Raw genomic sequence first — 23,632 nt, forward strand, 5'->3', positions numbered from 1 at the left:
ACAACCAATGCACCACGAGTGCCCCTGTAGGTCATTTTGGCCAGCCAAATCACGTACCGCGGAACACCGCGGTGCACTGTGGGTAATTTTGGACAGTACGGGTTTGTACCGTGCATTTTGAATGGCTGCATCTGTACCATATAATAATATAATCATATATGCACATATAATTCATTACCTTCTGCATATTGGTCATTTTATGAGTGGTATTAGAGAAGATACCATGACAGAAATAAAATATAACCTCACATTTGTCTATGTCTTAATAAACAGGCTTGGATCCTTCGCAGAATACAATTCTGGACCTTATACTGAGAATGTGTCATCTTGAAAATTTGGAAAAGGACATGACTGTTTGTCTCTTTTCACATGAGGGAATCCCTTTAACAGATGACCCCTTCTTTAATACATGTGAGTTATTAAAATTGTATTATGAAAATGTTTATGTCAGTGGCATTTCAAAGGAATCTGCCGGTAGGATTATATTTTTCTTTTATTAGTAGTTCCTTTCTAATAGGAAACACAGGATAAGAAAAATTTTAACAAAAATATATATTTTATATATATAAAATATAAAATATTTTCTTAGATTATGGATAAATTTAAATTCAATTTGAATGATACATGTTTCAAACATAATATTATTAAATATTTAGATACAAAGAAATACAATCTGAATATGCATACACACCTATAAAAATGCTAACACCAATTAAAATATGATGTTAATACAACAACAAGCTAATAATCAATCCACTTTGTGAATATGAGACTGATATGCTGTATTTTCTCATCTGATTTATAGGGAGTCTAAACGATAGGAACATTGAAAATGGAAGTGAAATTTATGCAATATTTACACTGAAGCAAAATGTGAGGCACGAACTTCAAATTGATAAAGGAAATATCCCTGTCATCTCCGGGGAAGACAGCATTCGTTGTCATATTATGCTTAAGGTATGTATTGAAATATTAGCATATCAGAAAGAAACTAATTTTCAACTTGACAAGTTATAATAGCTAATTATAAGATCTAATAGCTTTCAGTCACTAAAAAATAACATATTGCATCCTTTTAAAATTACAAACATGTTTTATTATAAATGTATATTTATAATAAATTTATAATATACATAATATAATATTGTAATAACTTTTATTGTTATATTATATCATTTAAAATATCTGTCAACAAGTTATGACAACATATTGGAAAACATAGCCAACTATACATACCTTTATCAGTCCATCTGACAGTTTTGACCTGGTAGTGATGAAGGCACTGGAGGAGTAGATGTGTAGGTCTTGCTATAGAATGTGCCATTGAAAACAAAGAACTAGCAAAGCACTAGCACAAGGTGGGACCTGCTGGATGTCACCACAGCCAAGCAGCACAGGGACTCATTATGCAGATGCAAGAAAGTTGCCCAGTGGGTTTTGTGGGCATAATAATACAGCAGGACCTATGGAACACCATGATTGAAATTAAGATTAGCGTGCCTGTGTGAAACATATGTAAGTTGAAATAATTGATGAAATTAAAAAAAACAACAACAAATGTCTTTGTCACTATGCTATGAAAAACCAAATTAGATGTTCTGCAATTGAGAAAGAAAAGTCCTAGGAGTTTAGGGAGTCCTAATTAAGAGAAGAAAGTTCTAATTGGGAGAAAAAAGTCCTACATATGAGTTTTATTATTTTTTTAATTTTATCCCTTGTGGCACTAGGGTGCTGCCTTACAGAGCTAACAATATTGGTAAAAGATTGCTATGTTGTATGTTGGTACAGTGACAGAGCACTGCTCTTCTACTTTACACTTTGTAAATCTTCAAATGTATATTCATGTTTAAGAGCATGATGGTCAGGTAAAGTATAACTCATACTACATCATGACCCGTCTCACTGAACATCTCGTGACATCAAATCCCCCTTTTTTAACTTTTCATTTGTCATACCCTCTCCTCCACTTTTTTGCACTTGTCACTCTCCAGCTTCCTCATCATCAAAGGATGGAGAGGATGGTGATGTGAACACATTATTTCACAACATCATTAATCTTAAATGTCTGTAGTTTATTGTCTTATTAATACCACTGTCTTATTTGGGATTTAATTTATAAAATTTATTATACATTGTGGTTTAAATTCTTAGTATTTAAAAGCAATTATACAGTACATGTAAATCCCTCAATTGTGATTTCTGTTTAAGGTTATCTTTAAATTATCTGACACTTGCTGAATAACTTAGAGAAGAACCTTGTTGGTCTCACTTGTAGAACTGTTTTTTACTCCTGCCATTGACAGTATTCACATTTTGCTAACTCATTTACATTCATGTTATTAATTTGATGTTAATATTATTTTAATATTTAACCACTATGATATATATATATAAATAATAAAAAAGTTATTTTTGATTCTGATAACTTTCTGCTATAGGAGTTAAGAAGCCTATAAAGAGGATAGAGAGTGTGTTAGGTGGTAGGGAAGCACCAAAGGAATGCAGTTGTTAGGCCGGGAGTTCCTGATCGAGTTGATAGCATTCCTTTGGTGCTTCCCTACCACCCTAACACACTTCCTATCCCCAGGACTATTAACGACAACTTTTCCATCCTACAGGATGATCCCTCCATTGGGGCCCTCTTTTCTGATCACCTAATCATCTCATACTGCCGACCACCCAATCTGTGTAGCCTTCTTGTACACAACTCCCTTGACTGCCCTCAGCAACCATCCACACCAGGCTCTTTCCCTTGCAACAGAGCTCACTGTATCATCTGCAAGTACATATCTAACACCACACTCATTCTAGGCCCCTCAGGACAATTCTGGATCACTCAGATGACAACTTGTACCACTAGCAACCTTATTTACTGTATCTCCTGCAGTAAATGCCCAGCCATCTACATTGGAGAAACAGGAAGGAGACTCAGAGACCGCTTCAGAAAACATTAGGGCTGTGAAGATTAAAGAGTTCTCCAAGCCCATAGTTTCTCATTTCACCTCTGAAGGCCATGATCACACTGATATCTCTGTCTGCGTTCTCAGAGTAGGGTTTCTTAACTCCTATAGTTTCTAGACAGTGAAGATTCTTTGAGCAGTGTGACAAATCACACCATGGCACAGCAAAGACATCTTGACCTGGAAATGAGTTTTGAGGCACAATCTAAGTGGCTGTATCAGTACTAAACATCTCAATAACATCTTAATATATGTGTTTACACAAACAGGAAGATTATGAAATTAAAGTGGATTTGTCAAAAGACAGCCTTAAAGACCTGAAAATGAAACTGTTTGCTGAAACTGGGATATCTCCTGCAGTACTACATGCCAAGTCAGTGTATTTTTTTTTTCATTTTTGTATTTTTTCTTTGGTATCTTTGATGAAATGATTATAATATTGTAAGGCTATCTTTTTTTTTCTTTATAAGGAAATTATGTCTGCCTTAAAGAGTAATTGATAATTATTTTCACTACAGTATTATCAATATTAGAAGGCATGGTACTTATAGGAAAGTATGATTCACTGGTAACCTAGTTTTATTTCATTTGCAATGGCATAACAGTGAAATTAATTTGAACAGATAAATTCAACTAATGCAGTAGGGTTTGCTGGAACCATACATTTATGTTCATAGTTTCTTTATACACACCAAATGACAGTAACACTAATAAATACTATATTCTGAAAAACAAATATGAAATAAGTCTTAATCTTTCATACGTGGAAAATATACAGATATGGAAAATATTAACAAACAATTAAACCTGTTACAGTCCTTGGTTAAGCAAACAGACATATTGCTGTTGATTCAGTTATCAGATGATTAGATGGTGACTTAAAAGAGTATTAAAAAATACTGATGCTGATGAGCCCTAGTAAGAGTGAAACAATTGTCTTTGGTTTCTTGTCTCTTCTTGTTGTAAAATGATAATGCCCAAATAATATTTACATATATTACTAATAGCAGCTTCTGCATGCTCTTAAGAAATCTCTTTAAAATTAGAATACTGCTATTAATATAAACAAACATCCATTTATAAATGTAATGCTCAGTTATTAAGGGTCTGATTAACCTCAGGAGTTTAGGATATGGAAAAAAATATAATTGTGAAGTGATTTACAATGGTTGTAAATTATAAGTTTTTACAACCAAAAATAATGAAATGCAGTGGTGTGGTAAAAGGAGTCCAATAAAGAAGGGAGAGTAAAGAATCAATTAAATTGGTATTTACAAATTTACATCTTCTTGCAATTTTAAGATTACAATCTCACATCTCCTCTAAATGGCACTCAAACAATCTCTGCAGACTCCAACATTAATCCTGATTCACACACCTGCACACATTTTTTAATCTAGAGGTTTCACCATTCATTTAAACAGAGACCAATGCCACCACATAAGACCACATAATAGGTTCTTAATGGCTGAAACTCTGACACACTGATGAAGAGGTAAATACAAATGCAACATGGAGAAACACAGAGCACAGTACAGACAACACGTTTAACTCAGTGGTAACAATTAAACAATACACACAAGGTTTCAGCGTGCTACTTATAAATGTGTGTCATGCACATCGGCATTGTGTTTGTGCATGTCAGTTAATGAAATGTGTGCTTGTAATATTCCTTACTCCACTTATACTGTTTGTTTGATGTTCTTCGTGATCCTGATGTAGGATCAGATGAGTAGACCTTTAGTTTGTGTTTGTATGTATGTATGTTTTGTATGTCCATTAAATATAACTTAAACATCATATCATGTAATTCTCATATCATGTAACACATTAAATTATTTTGCAGAGTTACTACAGGGGACAGAACCCAGTCATTGGATGAACTTGGAATTCAGAATGATTCTGTCATACATTTTTCCCTGTCTTCATTTTCTCCAGAGAAGGAAAAAGTTGAAAACAACTTTATAGCAGATATAATCCCTGCTGTAAAACAGAGTGAAAAAGGGATGAGTGTGTTCTTTTCAACATTGTATGTCATTGTAAGTAATTATTTGTTTATATCATATAGGTAGATGCAATTTTATTAATGTAATTTAATTGAACATGTAATATTGTAACAAAGGAAGATTTGTTTTTGAATGCTGCATGATAAGGAAGAGATGAAAGGCACACATCCAGCCATGCAGAATGCACGCTGGATATTACAGCACATTACACTGCACACACCGCGAGGCACCGCATTGCACTATGGATTTTTAAAAATATTCTGTTGTTGGGCTGCACTACTTTGTTAAAACCTCGAGGTGGAGCAGTGTGCTTAACTTGGCATGTGGAAGCATTTGGGCTGCAGCCTAGTTTCAAATCCCTGTCAATGCTGAGTGACAAGCATTTTCCAATTACAGAATTTAAGTTGTATACTGTTTAGAATTTCATTAATTTTAAACTGCACATTACATTATGTTAAATATTAAAATTAAAAAAGAAAGTAGGAGTATTTTCCAAAAATAAAATTGCTCACTTGGATATATAAAAAATGGTTTATTGTTATATTGTAGCTTGTGAACATGATGTGTTTTTTTTAGGTTTACAACCACATTGAGATGATCTATATTGTGCCTTAATGCATATTTCAGCAATGGGTAATCAGTAAACAACTTAAATTTTGATTATTATTTTTTTAACCCACCTCCAGCCCCCCCCCCCCTACTTTGGAGGACTTTAGTTTTATTTGTATTTTTTTCACTCTTTTATTTTTGTTCTTATTAGATGATAATAAAACAAAAAAAATCTTACATTCACAAAAAAATATAATTTCAAAAACTTCCTACTAATATTCTTAACATCCAGTGCCATTCAAGTATGTATGTAATGGGCCCCAAACATTCCTAAACTCATTACGTTTCTCCTGTAAATTATATGAAATCTTTTCAAATTGAACTTGTGATACAACCTCTTTAATCCATTCTTTGTACGGTGGCCCTGTACTATCCACACATTTTTGCAATATTATTTTTTAGCAATAATACAGAGAGTCAAAAAAGTATTTTTATAAATATTAAATAAATAATAAATATTAAATTATGATTATGAAAAATATGTTTCTCACATACTGTATTGTAGTGCCAATAAAGCCATACGGACTCATATATAATATAAACATAGAGTAGAGATGGTCCCACCTTCTTCATAAACATTTTATGCATCAAAGTCTTTAACTAGTTAACTCAAGGTGGTTAAGAACACTTTACTTGCAGGGAATATTAATATGGAAACATGTAACTAAACAACTTTTGGCAGCTAAAAATATCACTTGTGCATATTTTGGAAACATTTTGATGTTCTTTTTAACCATTTTTATTGTCCTTGCAGTGGTAATGGACATGAAATGTTCAAAAACTGTAATGGAGCAAGCTGCACCCAATTGGCAGTTTAGCACAGTGGTTTAGATGTCGTCTGCTATTCAGAAGGTGAAGGGATTGATTTCCAGACATACAGTACCATTGCTTTATTTTTTTTAATATCTGTATATATAAAGAATTAGTTTATTATTATAGTATGTTGTGAACGAGATGTGCCTCTTTCAGGTTTACATCCACATTGAAATAATCTATATTTTAATGCAAACTTCAGCAGCTAGTAATCAGGAAACAATTTAACCTTATATTTTTATAAAAATATATTTCACACAAATTGTACTATAGTAGCTTTAAAGTCATACAGTAGCACACTGTATGTACTGTGTATACTGTATATTTATATACAGATTATATCATACTGCAGTTGATTACTGCATAGTATGATATAATGCTCAGTATTGCACAGTCAGACATACTGAGAGACTGAAGTACTGAAGTTCAAGTAGGTAGCTGCATCAGCATGTGTAGGCTGCAAAGGAATAAAAAAAGGTTTATTACAAGCTGAAAATAGAAGAAAAGAAACACTAAGACTCAGCTGTGGAGCCTTCTTTGGGTGTAAAGCCTTCACTTGTTCCTTTGCAAAAAAAGGGAGACTTCCACCTCCACTGAGAATGTGTCTTGACACAGATTACACAGTTGGACCCAGAACAGCACTTGGAAAATAGGGACTCTATGGAGATTTGAGGAAGGCTCCAACATCATCTTCCACCCCCTACGTGGTACTGGTAGCTGGGATCAATGGGGTTGTTTTACCATTTTATGAATAATGAATGGTAGTGTAGGGGTTTTGTGAATTTACTGGGACAATTATTAATTGTAGCAGTAAGTCACAAAATGATTCTTTGATGGCTATTAGAAAACCGACCTTGCGGGATAACTCAGCAACGCACACACACGGATACTAATACATGAAACTTTGATTACAACTTTACACTAGATACTCAAAGGCAAGTACCTCACTCATAGGAATTAAATTAATATAAACTGGGATTGAGGTAACAATTAAATTCTTGAGCTGTAATGCAGAATGTTGAATACTCATCCAATCTGTGTGGATTCAGATCTCCCGCGGACACAAGGAAACAGCGGCAGGCTGTTGCTAAGTCCAATCGGCGTCCTCTGGCCTGGTGCCAGGCAATCCTGGTTCGGCGTGAGGTGGGGGAGAAGGAGGGAGAGATTCCTGCTGAGACACGCTGGCAGTGGGCTCTCTGAAGACTGGTTTGTTCCCGATGTAGCGCTAGTCCCGAATACTGAGATTCAGCTGTCAACAGTTCCAACCATAGTTCACTCGTTGATCAGGCGAGCATTCGCGGTGGGGTACCGGGTTCACGAGGCTTGCTGCTGGGCTAACCTCGGGCGGATCCTTTGGTTACGTGCGGGGGACCTCCATTCTCGACTCTTAGAACAAAGTTAATTCCTGGCACTCGGACACACTGGCCGTCACGTGATTGCCCGAGCTGAGTCTGAGAATGTCCTGGAGGAGCACCTTCTGGGCCCTGTGCTGCCTGTTTTATCTGGAGGAACTACGGTCGTTCATTGGTTGAATGTTCTGTGGGCATTCGAGACCCACGTGGGGTTGCCCTACCAGTTCCTGATTGATTGATCGAGGTAGAGGATGAGTAACAATGCTCTCTGACATTAGGGTTGTAAACAACCTGAGATGAGACTCTCCCAAGGAATCTCCCAGACAGTAAGGCATCAGAGATGACCATTTATTAGGGTGGCTGGAGAATCTCAGCCTTGGGAGTTGTTCCTTATCAGGAAATTATATCAGCTAGAAAAACACCTTAAATGTGAACCAAATGGAATGACCTCTCTGTATAGAGCACCACTAATATGAGGGAGAGAGGGACTGGCAAAGGAGCAGAAAACTTAATTCCTGTATTTTTAATAAGCCTTGCCGCTACAGTAGTATTTCATGTTTGTGAGATGCAGACTGCTTGTGCAAACTGGAGCGAATATCACTACATGCGGACACAAAGTCAAAGGGCAGCCTATAGGAGTGCTAGGTGCACTGGGTACTTCTAGGGTGAAAATTTTACACTTATAAACTAGGTGCTCCAAAATACTGGTCCACAAAGTGGAGCTGGGAGCTCTAAGTTAGTGAAACAGTGAAAAGGTGATGGACAGTCCGATATAGTATCAGACTCAGTCCTTGCAGTCTCACACTGTTACTAAGGTATAGAAGTGTTAAAGTATAAAGTGTTTCTGGCCAAAAAGGAATGACATAGAGAGGTGGCTGTTTATGTTCTTATTCTGTGAGTCTGTGAGTGAGGAGCTAAAGTCATGTGGAGTGGCGAGCCATAGATAGAGAATCCTTAATGTATCGCACATTGAATGAACCACCATACTTCTCATCGACTATTAAAATCAGTCCAAAAAAAATCCTCACCACACTCCTTTTATTGTCCTTGATACATGAAGAAGCACAAACCTAACGAGCAGTAATTAATTTACTGCCAGATCCCACTGCTTTTACTGCTATTTATTGAATTGTTTATAGTTAATCCTGTTCTTCAGGATTCAGGTTCAGTTTAAACTTTTGCAGATTTAATACAATGAATATTTAGCAAGGACACAAGTAAAGGTTTATTCCATGCTTCAGGTCACACCTTAATGTGCAGCAGACTAAATATTAGGAACAAGTAAAGGCTTATTCCATGCAGAAAAGAGAATAAAAGTAACACAACGTTTCACACACACCTGAAGAAGGCTCCACAGCCAAAACTTTCTCTTTTCTTTTCCCTTCAGCCCTTCAGTAAATAAACCTTTACTTGTTCCTTTGCAGCCTATGCATGCTATGCATGCTGATACATCTACCTACTTGAACGAAATGAGTATTCATGCTCATAAACATGATAGTATAACCATAACTAAGTATAACTCATACTACACTATGACCTGTCTGATTGAACTTCTCATAATAAATCCCTCTTTTTTCACATTTCATCTGTGGCACCCCTGATCCACACCTTATCCACTTTTGCAGCTATCCCTTGGTTACGTCACATCCTGCAGGGCATCCCAGCTTCATCCTCAAAGGAGAGAGGGGATTAAAGGGAGATGCGAACATATTTTTAGTTATATTTCACAACATCTCTAGTCTTAAACCTTTACTGTTTATTGTGTTTTTAATGCCACTTTGAGGTGTAATGGAAAATGAAATTAACAAAAATTTATTTTGGCAATAAACCAACCGCTCGGCCAGCTAGGGAGAAAATGAAACTGAAAGCTCTATTCAAACACTGAAGTTTTCCCAGGTGGCTGTGCAGAGTTTACATATTGTATGTGTTCTCCCTCCCACCACCTTGCTCCTTGGAATAAGTGCATGTATAGTGCCCCAAGTAAGGACATTATCCTGGCTTTATTATGCCCAAGGGGCAATGCGTTAAAAGAACAATATGCGGAATGTCTGGTTATTGAACCCAGAACTCATGCATAGCAGACGCCAATTCTACCACAAAACTGCCAATGCTTCACTCTGATTAGACAAGCTAAATTAAAAACTCTGTTCTGTTACAACAAAAATGACAGTAAGTGTTCACTGGAAACATAGTTAAAATAAGCATGTTAATAATAATCTTATACAGAGTCATTCTATGAGTCTTTCCTAGTAAGAAAATCTATCTTGGCATTGTTAATAATTTCATAATTCTATATACATTTTTTGTTAAGTTATTTTTTCAGAGACTTTTTTCAAAGTTCTAAAGCAATACTATCGTAATTGTTTTTTAGTAGAGGCTCCTGCCAATACTGAATTTGCAATAACTATAGGAGAAAGAATACATGAATTACATATTATTAAAACCAGACAGGACAAGTAATATATACATTCTTAAACATACTGTTATGATATTTTATTAATAACTAGCCCTTTTGACGCCATTGTATTACAGTGGAAAAAAAACTACCATAGTCTTAGAGTAGTCTAAGTCTTAATTATGTCATGTTAGTATTATTCTAACAAAGTGACAGACCTGTGCTACACATCTGACTTTCACTCTACGCATATTCTTCTGAACAAAAAAGACAAAATGCCTACAAACGCTTTAAGATGCTAACGTTACAATAATATTTTCTTGGCTAAACACCCACCTACATAAACAAACTACATGTAGTTTTAAAAAACATATATGAACAGAAATCAGATTTCTGACAGAGCCCCATTACAAAGCTGAAATGCAACGAGCATTGCGTGTTTGACCAACTCTCACATTTTAAAAGAGTGACTTACTTCTTACATATTAATCTTTAGCCAAGACAAAAAATAGTCATTTCCTGATGCACAAACTGTAAAATACAGTTTATTCTTGCTTATTGTTCTATTTAATTTGTTGACTTAGCTACAATGTAAAAACTGGATGTTGTTTCACTGCAAATGTCTGGTGATGTGGCTCATATGGTGCTTCAAATTTGTTGTAGTTTTTCAACTCCTAATGTAGCCACATTACTGAACATTATCTTCAGTAATGATTTATAATATATTTTCCCTGTTTGCTTGTCCTATATGAATTGCTACCAGACTCCAGATCCTTTTCTTCCAGCTAAAAACAAAATATTTCTTGCATCTCTGCAGCTTTTCTTCTTCTAACAAGGAGCTCTAGTTTTAATATGTATTCTAATTAGTACAGTGTATACACCTCAATGTTTTCTGGGTATCAATCAATTAACAAACAACAAGGATTCATGACATGAGGTGTGGAAAAGACTAGCTGGACAGATAGAACACAAAACAGAAGAGGAGAAAAAACAGCCAATAATTTATGATTCCCACTGAGGCACTGTTCAGTTCACATACAGCCTTTGGGTTATATCCATTTTCTAGCCTGCTATTTTCCAGATAGAAAGTAAATGCACAAATGATGAACCTCATGTGACAAAATTAATTTCAGTTTTAATTAGACAAGTCATTTGGTCTTGTCTTAATTCACGAAAACAAAGATGCAAAGATGCAAAGCAATTTAGTCTCTGTCATTATCATTGTGGATTATTTCATTAGCATATAGTTTTCATTAACTAAAATAAAAAACGGGTCATTGATGAACATTTTCTTCATAATTCTTATCCACAAAATTAACACTGCTCCCAGCCTTATATCTCTTTGTGAGAGGCAGACACACCTGGTTCACACTTTGGTAACTGCTGCAGCTTTCCAAATAAGAGCATAGGCATGTTAAAAGTGCAGCATTTCATGGAAAGGCACTGCTTTTCCAGAGCCTCAGCTCACGGTTGTGTCACAATATATGTACAATATATATATGGGTCAGTTTTGCCCATATGTTATTAACTTTCTTCTTTATCCACTTTATTTGTATCTGTCGGAAAAATCATGTGACGATGACGTGGCATTTGGGATTCAGGTGAGCATGTTTTTAGATTTGCTTTCTTCTAGACTCCACTGTTATATGATGGAAAATTTATAACAGCTTATTTCAGAGCATTAAAATCACAAAGATCTGATATTGTCAGCAGTGGTATCACCCTGTAGCTCACAACTGGCAACCCACTAAAGCTAAGCAGATGTGAGTCTGACTAGCACCTGGACAGGGGACTTCCTGGGAAAGCTAGTTTCCTTCTGGAAGAGGTGTTAGTGAGACCAGTAGGGAACAATCATGCTGTGTTCTGTTTGTGTCTTAATACCCCAGCATAGTGCTGGGACACTATACTTTAAAAAAAGGCACTGTCTTTCAGATGATATGTTAAACTGATGTACTGACATTTCTTGAAAAGGGTATGGATGTTAACCCCGGTGTCTTGGCTAAATTTCCCCCTGGCCTATATCAGTCATGGCCTCCTAATAATCCCCATTTATGAATTGGTGTGGTGATCACACTTTGGCTGGCTGCATAATCTAGGTGGGTGCTACACTTTGCTGGTGGTGGAGGGGAGTCCCTATGACCTGAAAGAGCTTTTGAATGGAGTTTCCAGAAAAGCACTAGATAAGTGTAAGGATTATTAGTATCTATTTGCTGATATTTATTTGCATATGCATGACTTTGACACAAGCTCTGTGACACAAACTTTAATTTCTTACAGTACATTTCACATAAAGGAAAGGTCATACTGTTTTTATATTAAAAATATTATACACTTTTCTGAACATGGAAATAGTAATTTAATATTTTTTTTCCATGCTTACACCTGAAGAAGGCTCCACGGCCGAAACGTAGTATTTTCTTTCTTCTCTTTTCAGCATGGAATAAACCTATTACTTGTTTCTTTGTAGCCTACGCATGCTGATGCAGCTACCCACCTAAATTAATAATTTTGTCTTTTAGAGTCGGAAGAATGGTGGAAATCAATTCAAGAAAGTTATAGCACTTATTAGAAAGCTGAGTGTCTGTAATGCTCTGGCCCAAAGTTTGCATCAAATTATATGCAAAAATGAAGTCGTGAGCACAACACAAAAGGTAAATGTTATTAATGGATAAAAAACATGTGAACCATGAACCTTTAATTAAAATTACAGAAATGCAAAATGATAGCTGCTTTTTACGGAAGCATCAAGGAGAAAACAAATATTTATTGCATTTATATTTATTTGTATAATAAAATCTAAGAAAATATTTAACACATCTGATAAGTTTCTGTTAAAAATCACAAGTATCTGTTGCACAATCTAAAGTGTATTGATCCTCAAAAAGGGCAAATATGAAATGCAAGAAATATTTGTGCAATAAAGGGTTAATTATAATCTTATTGTATTGTATGAATCTTCCCTAATAAGAACATATATTCAATTCAATTCAACTTTATTGTCATTAAACTTACACAGGTGCATAGTATAATGAAAAGTGTTTCTCATTAGTCACTCAGGTGCAGTATATAAATAGGACAGAAGATAAGACAATAGACAGTAACACAATAGCAATAACAGTAACATGTAATAACATAACATAAGCTTCAGTGTTTTGAGTAAATAACGTGACAAAAAACATAAGAATAACGAACAAAAAGCACCATTGTTTGAGAGCTAATGAAGCTGCTGAGTCCATGCGTGCCGCCATCTTGTAGGGGAGATTTTGACGCTGTTAATAATAATCCCATACTTTTATTTTTCTAATGTTTTTTAAGTTATTTTTTCAAACCAACTTTTTTAAAGGTTTCAAAGCAATATTCTTATAAATCTAGTTAGCACATTTGCAATTACTATAGGGGAATTACTGAATGAGTTACTTAAAAATATTAAAATTGGACAGGACAAGCAACATGCATTCTTTAACTCATTGGTAAAATATTATTAATAATAAAAACTACCATAGTCTAGGTAGTCTAATTGCTAATGACGTTGTGCCAGTATCATGCTAACCAACTGACAGGCCTGTGTTTCAGGTGTGTCACAGTGTTTTAATGCTACATTCCTCTGAGGAAATAAGTAAATGCCTGCATGCATGGCAAGATGTTGCTGGCACTACAATAATCACTTAACACCCAGCCACACAGACTACAAGTAATTAAGAACATTATTTTCTAATGGCTATCACATGTTGTGAAATGTACAATACACAAAACCATTTTACAGACTGATTTTAACATTTTGAAAATAAATATGAACAAAAATCACATTTCTGACATAGCGTCATTACGAAGCTGAAATGTAGCGCTCATGGTGTGTTCAAACAATTTTCATATTTTAAAAGAATAACTGACTTCTTACACATTATTCTCTGGCCAAGACAAAAAATAATTTCCTAATATGTAAACTGTAAAATATGGCTTATTCTTGCTTAGTTTTCTACTTAATCTGTTGACTAGCTACAGTGTATGAAACAGATGTCTTAATGCAAAAGTGTCTGCATGCAGAAACTCATGTCACTTCAAAGTTTTTGTACATTTCAACCCATAAGGTAACCATGTTCTATTTATCTTTATTAGGGTTTTACAAAAACTTTTCCTGGTTTGCTCATTCTATATAAAGTGCTGCCAGAGTCCAGATGTTTTTCTTCCATCTGAAAGCATGGAGAACCATAAGCATCTCCGTGACTTTTTTTGTAAAAAAAGCAAGGTGTTTTATTTTTTATATTTAATATAATTAGAACAGTGCATACATCTCATTCTTTATATGGGTAACAATCAATTAATGCCATAAGAATTTCTGACATGAGGAGTAGAAAAGACCACCTGGAAATGAGGGACAGTCAGAAAACAGAAAGAGGAGAGAAAATGGCACACCCTGAAATTTGCAATTCTCTCACATTAGAAGCCAAAGGGCACCGCACAGCCCACCTATATACAGTAGTATTTGTCAGACATAAAGTAAATGTGTAAAAGTAAACAAAGTAAAAGTGAATGTCATGTGACAAAATTCATTTCAGTATGAGTTTTAGTCGGATGTCATTTCGTCTCATCTTAATTCAGTCAAACAAAAATGCAAAGCAATTTAGTCTTCCTCATCATTCTGGATTATTATTGTGAGCACATAGTCTTCATTAACTAAAATGAGAAACAGGCCGTTGATGAACATGATAAATTTTGGTGATTAAGTTAATAGTGCAATCATTAAAATTATATTAGCAGTTCTGAGCAGTGCATACTGTACTTCAACAATATGATGGCAAATTGCAACATTTCAGCTATTTAGAACAGTTTATAGTCACAAAATTAATTGTTTTCTGAGAATTTACATTAAACAAAGCACATTAAAAACTAAGGTCCTATCCAGGCTCCAATCATGTAATACACCCTGTACAGCCACATTACATTTTGAAACAATAGCCGGGGTGTACATTTTATGTGTTTACAGAACATATAAAATGCTATATTTTCAAGAAATATTATTAATAGACTGAGAAATAACAGATTAAATGAAGTTACAGTTTTTGTAACATCTAAAGCAATACAGGTGCCACCTATCGATCTGTTTTGAGCAGTAAAGAGCTGAAAGCAACATGCTGGACCAGACTGTAGTATGCACATTCAAGATGGCTGCACCTATATATTGCAAAGAATAATAAACATTATTAATTTAGCCTGTTGATACTGATTTGAGCCAGAAACAATAGTACAGTATGCCAATAACAAGTCATAATGATAAAAAAACAAGTTATTCTCTTAGAATGAGAATGGCAACAAGTTCTGAAATGAGACAAAGGAGGAACAGAAAATGTGATAATAATGAAATGTTTCTCTTTGAAACTGGGCATGGAGCATCACATTAAGAGAACATCATGACAAGGAAAAACTGGTAATTTCACATTCAACAACAGAGATGCAATATGAGGGAAGATGACCCTAGTTTTTAAAATACATAATACATAAGACCTTATTACTACAACATTTTATTTTATTTATTGATACTTTTTTCATGGACATTCAGCAGTGTATAACACCTAACCATAATTTATTAACTACACCCTCTCATTCTTAAACTGTTGGTAATTGTTGATGCCTGTTATTTTATACTTATTGTTCATTTGCATCTTACCACTTTGGCAGAGGTTTATATTTTTGCAGTGTGGTGTTTCCAAAACAAACATTTTTTTACAGATTGTACGTCGCTATATTACAATAACAATTTTAATATGGAAGGCTTTTGAAGTTCATCACTTTTTTTTGTTTTTGAAAAAAAATAAATGTCATTCCAGATTGCTGTGGTTGAGGGTCTTTACAACCTCTTCAGAGAGCTTTTGCCCAGCGATAAGAAAAGAATGGGGAGTGAAAGAATCATCGAAGACCACGAGGTTTTTGAACAAGCTGCTCTTTGCTGGGCATATATAATAAATGCAGCCCAGGTAAATATTTAAACTAACAGTAGTAAAGTACTGAAGAATCTTGAAATTGTATTGAATATGGCTTTAAAATACATCACTTCCATGAACCATTTTACATTAATTAAGCCATTTTAGTGTGTTTCAAGAATAAAACATTTACTATATAACATACAGTTTTCTTTTGAAATGAATGTTTCTGTTTTAGACTGAAAGTATTGCTCATGAACAATATGCACCTATATCATTGACCTGTCAAGGATCTGAGGAACACCTTTGTGAACCTGTGCGCATTCCTGGAATCCAAACAGTTTTTGACAGAAAGTATGTGATGCAGAAAATATCAGGTATGAGAAGATTTTTGCTCAAAGATATTTATTTGAAGTAATTTGCTCAAGATTACAATAGCAGGTACAGGTACCTTAATAATTTCTACCAGATACGTATTAATGCAAGCTTTTGTATTCTTCTGAATCCAATATGGTAATTACATAATTTAGCATTGTAACTAATAATGCCACTTATAGTTGAGCTTTTTTGGAACTTAAATGTACTTAAATGTCTGTTTTCCTGTGCCAGCTCAAAAACTATAGCTTTTGAGCATGCTATGAACATGCTCAATTTGGTATAAATCTGACGACAGTATCAGTATCTTCAGATGAGATCAGTGAGATCATTTAGTTGTATGTTCAAGGAGCAAAACCAAAGAGATATTTGGGATAACTGTATTTATAACTACAGGTGCAGCCATTCAAAATGCACGGTACAACCAGGTACCACGTAAAATTATCTACAGTTCACCGCATTGTACCACAGTACGTGATTGGCTGGCCAAAATGACCAACAGGGGCACTCGTGGCGCATTGGCTGTTAATCATTTAATCTCTTTACTGTGCATGTTTTAATCTGCTTAATATTGAATATTAATATGGAATTTTACAACTAAAGAGAAATTTTAGTAGTTGAGCATAAAAAGAAGAGGAGCATCATGCTTCTGAAGGTCATAAACAATATTAATTTAGGAACATAAACATATTATGTAAACTGAATATGGCTGGTATTGGTAGTTTAAATAAAAAATACACACCAGTATTCCACTTTCTTCCTAAACATTTTAAGCATCAAAGTCTTTCATTCGTTTACATACCGTGGTTATTTTGGAAAAGGTTTTACATGCTCCTTCTGACTATATTAATTTTACATACTTCATAAAAAGTTATTAAGTTATAATGCTTTTGTTATTGCAGTAAAAATATGCATACTTTGTAGAATTTGATTAATAGGGAATATAATATGGAATCGCATATCTAAAGAAATTAATAACAATATAATTATATTCATATAGCTCAAATTATCACAGTAGTACACTTTCTTTGTAAATATCTGCATCAGTTTAACACATTCACCCGTGATTACATGAAAACCTTTTGCCTGCCCTTTTCAGCTACAGCTTAAGTTGTTAAGCAGTGCGTTGCCGTTTCAGATGTCAATAACTTTGTGAACAAATGACACAGAGTCTGCAACCTATTGCGATTCGGACACAGAATGGTTAAAAAATGGGAACAGGTGAGGCACTACACTACCCATTAAAACTCTTTCCCACAATTTCATGGGGGTAAGGTCATGTGGGAAAGAGGTTTAGTGGGCATTGTAGTGACCATAGTGTGTTTTAACAGTATAAAGCCAGTATGTTTTTCTATGTTTGTAATCGCTGTTCTTGCAAGTACATTTTGTATTCAGTTTGCTTCTGTGTGTTAGCCAGTGGGCAAACATTCGAGGTGAAAATTCACTCACAAGGAGTGTACTTTTAAAGCAGAGAGGACAGCACCAAACTTTTTCGGCTTTGTATGTTGCTCAAGCCATTTGTCTTTGACAATTTCTTTAGTCATAGAGGTGGGAAGACACCTCCCCCCTCCTCCTTCCCTCTGCCTGCCTCACCATTTTTAATCATTCTGTATCCGAATCGCAGCGGGTTGCAGGTTCTGTGTCATTTGTCTCATAAATAGTTATTTTAATACGTGAAGCTTATGAAGAAAAAATGGCTCTGAAAAAGATACAAGAAGCTTGAAATTATTATTATTGAGTTAATACTGTTAATAATGACCAGACACATTATTATAGTTTCAGTGGTATTTTTAATACCACTTTGTTATTCTTGATTCTAATTACAATATATACAATTTTGTTTTAAGGCTTGAGGCATCTGTTAAATTGCCGCACTGAATAAAGTGTTTTGAATTAAACCAGTTGAACAGTTGACAGTATTCACATTTACTAATTCACATTTTTATTTCATTATTAATATAACTTAACATTGAATAAGTTATAATATATATATACAAAAAACATGTTAATATAGTGTACATAATACTTCATCATGCATGAATAAAACGTTTATAAAAATAAAACATGTTTACAAAGAAAGTGGGTTACAGTAATACTACCCTGCTATACAGTATAAATACATATATTTAGATCTTAAATTAATATAGTTATTCATGTCTTTAGATATGCGATTCCATATTATATTCCCTATTAATCAAATTCTAAAAAGTATACGTTACTTTTACTGCGATAATGAGCGCAAGTATTCACAGAAAAGGTTAACCACTTAACTCACTTAACTTTGAACATGTTGTGATATTTAGAAATACCAAAAAATTCAATATAGTGTTGATAATATTTACTATTTTAGTGTTTCAAAGAAATGTTTATTTGTTAAAAGAAAACTCATGATGACAGCTGGGATTGAACCCCTGCCCTCCTGCATGCAAGGCACACACATAAGCAATTACACCAACATGCTCCTTAACAACTTAAGCTGTAGCTGCAAAGGGCAGGCAAAATGTTTCACGTAATCACAGGTGAATGAGTTAAACAGATGAAGACGTTTACAAGGAAAGTGGACCACAGTAATACTTTGAGCTTACAGCCTGTCCAAGGTCATTCATTATGAATGCTATTAGTAAAATCTTCCGTAAAGACTTTGATGCATAAAATATTTCTGAAATATTAAAATATTTATGATGAAGGTGGAAGGTTGTGTACTTTTATCCAACTGAGCAATCTTGGTTTTTATAAAATATACCGGCTTTTTAATGTTTAATGATTACCATGCTGTAATACACAGTTTAAAATTATTAAAGGTCTAAAGAGTAAACAACTTAAATTCTTAATTGGAAAAGATTGTCCCTCAGCAGTGACTGGGATTCAAAACCGGGCATTTTCTGGCGACAGCTCAAATGCTGCACATGAGACGTTAAGCTTTATTAGCTCCACCTGGCGGTTTTACAAGGTGCTTCCGGATATTATTATCATAACATGTGGTATGATGCAGTATGATGCTCCATGCCCACCGCATTTTAAGCAGCGTACCTGGCGCCTTTTGAATGGCTGGATCTGTATGGATGAATTTTACAACTATAACTTTTATAAATGTATTTATAAATTTTTAGATTTGAATTCTTACCCAAGTAATAACTTCAATTATTTAAGTATTTAAAGGGAAAATGCAACATTATTTTTGTATTTTGAGGTTGGAAGGAATCAACATTGATGACTGCATTTCAAACTACAATAAAAGAAAAATGTACACAGTAACATGCAAAACCTGTACACAGTTTACATTACAAACTAGATGAAATTTCTAGGTATCCACAGTGACGTACAGTATTCCGCAATTCAGTATGAAGAAACAAGACTTCTGGTGATGTGTTGCCTCCTTATTACATTATTACACTGTAAAGAAGCAGGCTTTTAATCTGATAAAATATTGTTTTCAATTCTGAAATGGTTTTGCAGACAAATATTGCTTACTAGTTAACTCTGCGTGCAGATCACATTGGAACATTTCTGTGGTGAATGCCTGCTATAGAACATGTACATTGCATTTCATTAGTGGCTAATGAGCAGTAAGGGCCACTTCACATTGCAATTCATGGAAACTCAAAAGCAAATTTGTGACAACATGGCGACTTACAGTACTTTAACAAAGTTAATAATTGTGTACTTAATTTGAAATTTGTAAAAACTTTTTCTATTAAGGAATTTATTTTGTTACTGAGATTTGAAAATCATTCTGAGAAATAAGGACTGCAGTTCCCCTTTAAGATCTAATTTAGAATAAATACTAGGATCCCTTGCAGCCCTGAAAAAATTAAAAGGCTTACCCCCGGAGTAAAACTAAAAATTTAATTAACACAATTTAATAATAACACAGTAGATATGTCAGCATGAAGAAAAGAAATGCCAAACTTCTAATAGCTAGCTGAATCTGAGAAAACATCTTTATGTACTTCTATACAGATCGAGGAAGCTAATCTTTTTACCTACATGTGGTAAATGAAGTACTTTATCTTATTCATTTATTCACTTTACCCATCATCTTTTGAGGTTTGTCTTTATACTTGTATTCTTTTCCATGAGGTGTAATCATTCAAAGCCACACATTCCCCTTCCATTCTGACACCTGAATACTAAAATCATGTTCCTTTCCCCAAACTGAAGGAAAGACATAATTCTCTTCTCTTTCAAGAAGGGCAGTAATCATCACCTTTCATATTCAACCAAAATGTTTTCAGTTTCTTTTCAAAGGAAAAACTAAAAGAGTATACAATCAAAAGATGGCCAGTCTGTCCATTCAGCTTATTTGGTATCTAGTAGATGTCTGATGTAAGAATTTTAATCAGTTATTTGTTAAAAGAAGCCAGAGTGTCAGTTTTAACAACAGCCCTATGTGTAAAAAATCCTGCTCCCAATTTAATTTTCAAACTAGTTTACATTTGTGTCCTCTTTTGCAGCTATTACAGTGATCACATATCCTTTAAATCTGCTAGTACTAGTATCATCTGCAACTTTAATTATTTTCTAACTAAAGCAGAACACCATATCTTTGATTCAAATTAGAAAGAGTAGTGGTCCTAATACAAGTCTTTAGTACTTCAATAATTGTATCACCCCAATTTGAACACTAACCCCTTTTTTCTACACATTGGTAAGTGGTAGAGCACACATTAAATTAATAAATATATCAAAGGTTGCAAAAGTCACAGTAGATGACAATCACGTATCAATATCTGCAGAGCTACTGTATATACTGTACTAATCTAAATGGTATAATTTCAATTAAACATGAAAATGTAGTGTTTCTACTGTTATATTAGTTTTCAGTATAATAATCCAAAATTATATTCCAAAAACTCTAAATGAAAATCCCAACTTTCCAAATTTAGTGGCTTTGCAGGTAGCTCAATAGTTAAGTGAAGGTAAAGTTTTGTCTAGCTATTACTACTAGTCCACGATTAGGACTAGTCCACAGTACTAATAGTCACCTTGGTGTGAAAGATTCCATTTCTGATAGCGTGCCAAGGGATTTCCACATGAACCCTAACCGTATCTTTTCCCAGATAGCAGTGGCAAGAACCTCCCTCGGTTGATTCTGGTTTGCCAGGTGCGCTCATTAACCATTTTTCTATTTACCGGTATCCCAACCCGGAAAACGACCGAGGCTGCTACCAACATTATCCCACTGTAATCTTTCTCTGATTTGTTATACCTGACAAAAACCTCTACCTCCAAATTGTCTTTTATATACTCACTGTTCTACCGTGAGGGTCTGTGAAAAAAACAACCTCTGGCTGCCTCAGAAACTACTTTTAAAGGAAGCTAGAGACTCCAGGTGCATTCAATTCAGTGATTTCCTCATGAAACTTTGGACAATGTGACTCGCCTAAATGAGGTGACGCCACCCCTTGGTGAGTTACCTATGTTCCCAACACCTGCTTTGCTACACTTGGGTAATCCTATTTGTACTAAAACATCATAACTCCTGGATCAAAACTCCTCTCAATCTACTTTGGTGTAAAATCTCTCTGGCCATCTCTCATACTTACAGTACCTTATCTGTAAATTAGTGTTATTGGAAATCTTTCTAAGCAATCTCCTAACTCTGGTATGGTAAAACTGAAAGGCAGTATTCTAAATAAGATCTTTCTCATGCATTGCAGCTGAAGAATAATATCCCTGGATTTTTCACTGTTTTTAATGCTTCCCCAAATTGCATTGAAGAGGACATAGAACAATATATCTAAACACCCAATCTATACTGTATAAAAACAAAAAACTATTTTCTGTGTAGCCTCCTGCAGGTCAGAATCTCCCTTGCACTGAGCATAGTGTAGTTGTCAGCTACTAGCATCTCTGGATCTCTTTGCACTTACATTTTATTTTAACAGATGTAAGCCCACCCCATGAGTTTGCATAAGTCTTTTTGCAATTATTTTGTTGCTTGTCCTGTGTTCGCAAATCCCCTTATTTTATTGTCATCAGCAAATTTGACTAGTTTGCTAACTATAAAAGATCAGGAAGAGCAATGGGCCAAAAATGGTTCCTGTGGCACACATGTAATCACATCAGCCCAAACATAGTTTATACTACCTTCAGAAAGCATTATTTCACAATTTATTATATTGCAAATTCAGATAGAACTATGTTTATATAGATTTTCTATCACTGAGCTACACAAATTGGAAAAATGTTCTGGAAATATTTTACATGTAATTTAAAAGAAAATACTTGAATGTATTGATTTGAAAAGTATTCATCTCATTTGAATGACAGGTGCATCTGATTTCTTTCTGAAATTACTCTAAAACAGGATGACTGTAGTCAATTCATTTGGTTAACATGATTTCAGAAAAAAATAATCTGTCTGGTTAAGGTCCCTCAGTTGAGTTGAGTGCATGTCAGAGCAGAAATCATGTAGACCAAGGAGCTATACGTACAACTCCATGATAGAATTGTGGAAGACGTAGATATTTTGGAGAGGTACTTAAACATATGTAGGGTGCTGGAGGTTCCCAGATATGCAATCAGGTCAGTCATTAGAAAATGGAATGAATACGGGAACCACCCAGACTGTTGCTAGAGCTGTTTTCTAAACTGAACAAAAAGGCAAGAAGGATCTTGGTTAGGGAAGTGACCAAGATCCCAATTTCAACCCTGATAGAACTACAGAGAATAGAGAACCTGTCCAAGGACAACAATACAGTATGTGCAGCTCTATACAGATGGACATTTTCGATGGAAGAGCACATCCTGGGGCTTGCAAAAAAACACATGGCAAACAGTGAGGCCATGAGGCAAAATATTTTCTGGTCTAATGAAACTATAATTGAACTCTTAGGCTTGCACAAACCTAACACAGTTACACTGTTAAAACAAGCTGTTTAACACCAATACTATTAAGAATACTATTAAGAAGCATAATGGTGAAAGCATCAACTTATGGGGATGCTTTCCAGTGTCAGGGACTGGGACACTTGTCAGGACAGAGTGGACAATAAAAGGAGCCAAATACAAGCAAACCCTTGAGGGAAAATGTAATCAGTCAGCAAAAGAGCTTTGACTGGGGGGAACATACACATTCTAACTGGACAATGACACCAAGTATATATCCAAAGTGTCACCATAGAAGGTACTGTAAATGTCCTTGAGTGTCTCAGCCACAGCCCTGACTTGAATAAAGCTATAATTGCTGCAAAAGGTGCTG

At 34.8% G+C, this 23,632-nt stretch overlaps 1 protein-coding gene across 1 annotated transcript in view; it reads left to right on the forward strand.

The window, feature by feature from the left end:
• LOC148815789 (uncharacterized) overlaps positions 1–23,632 on the forward strand; it is a 144,204-nt gene that overhangs the window by 34,476 nt on the left and 86,096 nt on the right. Inside the window, exons 4-10 of the mRNA XM_088904884.1 lie at positions 274–411; positions 806–957; positions 3,230–3,333; positions 4,807–4,999; positions 12,655–12,786; positions 15,961–16,107; positions 16,292–16,430. Coding sequence (XP_088761010.1) covers positions 274–411; positions 806–957; positions 3,230–3,333; positions 4,807–4,999; positions 12,655–12,786; positions 15,961–16,107; positions 16,292–16,430 — 1,005 coding nt within the window. The remainder of the gene's footprint in view (positions 1–273; positions 412–805; positions 958–3,229; positions 3,334–4,806; positions 5,000–12,654; positions 12,787–15,960; positions 16,108–16,291; positions 16,431–23,632) is intronic.

This window comes from Atractosteus spatula, chromosome 24, assembly GCF_055471065.1.
Source record: "Atractosteus spatula isolate fAtrSpa1 chromosome 24, fAtrSpa1.hap1, whole genome shotgun sequence".
In the NCBI taxonomy this organism is placed as follows: domain Eukaryota; kingdom Metazoa; phylum Chordata; class Actinopteri; order Semionotiformes; family Lepisosteidae; genus Atractosteus; species Atractosteus spatula.